The sequence below is a fragment of the Lampris incognitus genome, chromosome 6, assembly GCF_029633865.1.
Source record: "Lampris incognitus isolate fLamInc1 chromosome 6, fLamInc1.hap2, whole genome shotgun sequence".
Lineage (NCBI taxonomy): Eukaryota > Metazoa > Chordata > Actinopteri > Lampriformes > Lampridae > Lampris > Lampris incognitus.
The window spans coordinates 65,278,601-65,281,100 of record NC_079216.1 but is presented as its reverse complement, the minus strand read 5'-3'; the positions used below and the strand labels follow the sequence as shown (position 1 = coordinate 65,281,100).

General features: G+C 58.4%; 1 protein-coding gene across 1 annotated transcript in view; it reads right to left on the bottom strand.

The window, feature by feature from the left end:
• sema3e (sema domain, immunoglobulin domain (Ig), short basic domain, secreted, (semaphorin) 3E) overlaps positions 1 to 2,500 on the bottom strand; it is a 24,824-nt gene that overhangs the window by 18,952 nt on the left and 3,372 nt on the right. The window contains exon 4 of the mRNA XM_056281352.1: positions 764 to 771. Coding sequence (XP_056137327.1) covers positions 764 to 771 — 8 coding nt within the window. The remainder of the gene's footprint in view (positions 1 to 763; positions 772 to 2,500) is intronic.

The following is a 2,500-nucleotide window of genomic DNA, read 5'->3' as shown; positions in this document are numbered from 1 at the left end:
CACACATGCACAAATATAAACACACACTCACATACACAAACGCACACTGTTGAAATTGATAGGATGTAACAAAATCCAGACTCAAAGGAGATGAGGTGAGAAGAGAATGGAGAGAGGGGGGGAGAGAGAGAGAGGGAGGGAGAGAGAGAGGGAGAGAGAGAGGGAGGGAGAGGGAGAGAGAGGGAGAGAGGGAGGGAGAGGGAGAGAGGGAGGGAGAGGGAGAGAGAGGGAGAGGGAGGGAGAGGGAGAGAGAGAGGGAGGGAGAGAGAGGGAGGGAGAGGGACCATCAGAAAGGGATGAGTTAAGAGTAAAGGGGGGAAGATGAGCCAACGTGTGATGGATGACCTCAAGAAAGCCTTTCGTCTGAATATGTACATCCAACTGTGCCTTGCTCATCACACACACACACACACACACACACACACACACACACACACACACACACACACATATACACTCACTCACTCACTCACTCACTCACACACACGTATCTGAGCTGTCCTCTGTCCTCTGTCCCCTGTCCCCTGTCCTCTGTACCCTGTCCCCTGTCCTCTGTCCTCTGTCCTCTGTCCTCTGTCCCCTGTCCCCTGTCCCCTGTCCCCTGTCCCCTGTCCCCTGTCCTCTGTCCCCTGTCCCCTGTCCTCTGTCCCCTGTCCCCTGTCCTCTGTCCTCTGTCCCCTGTCCCCTGTCCCCTGTCCCCTGTCCTCTGTCCTGACCACACGTGGCCGTCAGTCACAATGAGAAATATGAACAGAAGCTCCACCTCAGAGTCTGTGGACACCCGCTGCACGCAGGGTGGTGTCCCATATCCATGCAGGGTGGCGTCCCATATCCATGCAGGGTGCGTCCCATATCATGCAGGGTGGCGTCCCATATCATGCAGGGTGGTGTCCCATATCACGCAGGGTGGCGTCCCATATCCATGCAGGGTGGTGTCCCTATATCACGCAGGGTGGCGTCCCATATCCATGCAGGGTGGCGTCCCATATCCATGCAGGGTGGCGTCCTATATCACGCAGGGTGGCGTCCCATATCACGCAGGGTGGCGTCCCATATCATGCAGGGTGGCGTCCCATATCATGCAGGGTGGCGTCCCATATCACGCAGGGTGGCGTCCCATATCACGCAGGGTGGTGTCCCTATATCACGCAGGGTGGCGTCCCATATCCATGCAGGGTGGCGTCCCATATCCATGCAGGGTGGCGTCCCATATCACGCAGGGTGGCGTCCCATATCATGCAGGGTGGCGTCCCATATCATGCAGGGTGGTGTCCCATATCACGCAGGGTGGCGTCCCATATCACGCAGGGTGGTGTCCCTATATCATGCAGGGTGGCGTCCCATATCCATGCAGGGTGGCGTCCTATATCACGCAGAGTGGCGTCCCATATCACGCAGGGTGGCGTCCCATATCCATGCAGGGTGGCGTCCCATATCACGCAGGGTGGTGTCCCTATATCACGCAGAGTGGCGTCCCATATCCATGCAGGGTGGTGTCCCTATATCACGCAGAGTGGCGTCCCATATCACGCAGGGTGGCGTCCCATATCCATGCAGGGTGGCGTCCCATATCACGCGGGGGTGGCGTCCCATATCCATGCAGGGTGGCGTCCCATATCACGCAGAGTGGCGTCCCATATCACGCAGGGTGGCGTCCCATATCCATGCAGGGTGGCGTCCCATATCACGCAGGGTGGCGTCCCATATCACGCAGGGTGGTGTCCCATATCACGCAGGGTGGTGTCCCATATCCACGCAGGGTGGTGTCCCATATCACGCAGGGTGGCGTCCCATATCCATGCAGAGTGGCGTCCCATATCCATGAGGGTGGCGTCCCATATCACGCAGGGTGGTGTCCCATATCACGCAGGGTGGTGTCCCATATCCATGCAGGGTGGTGTCCCATATCCATGCAGGGTGGCGTCCTATACCATGCGGGGTGGCGTCCCATATCCATGAGGGTGGCGTCCCATATCACGCAGGGTGGCGTCCCATATCCATGCAGGGTGGCGTCCCATATCCATGCAGGGTGGCGTCCCATATCCATGAGGGTGGCGTCCCATATCACGCAGGGTGGTGTCCCATATCCATGCAGGGTGGTGTCCCATATCCATGCAGGGTGGCGTCCCATATCATGCAGGGTGGCGTCCCATATCATGCAGGGTGGCGTCCCATATCCATGAGGGTGGTGTCCCATATCCATGCAGGGTGGCGTCCTATACCATGCGGGGTGGCGTCCCATATCATGCAGGGTGGCGTCCCATATCCATGAGGGTGGTGTCCCATATCATGCAGGGTGGCGTCCCATATCATGCAGGGTGGTGTCCCATATCCATGCAGGGTGGTGTCCCATATCCATGCAGGGTGGCGTCCCATATCATGCAGGGTGGCGTCCCATATCATGCAGGGTGGCGTCCCATATCCATGAGGGTGGTGTCCCATATCCACCACTGGTCGACAGGGTGGAAATATGGCGCTGACGGGTGAGGGCACCCCATTG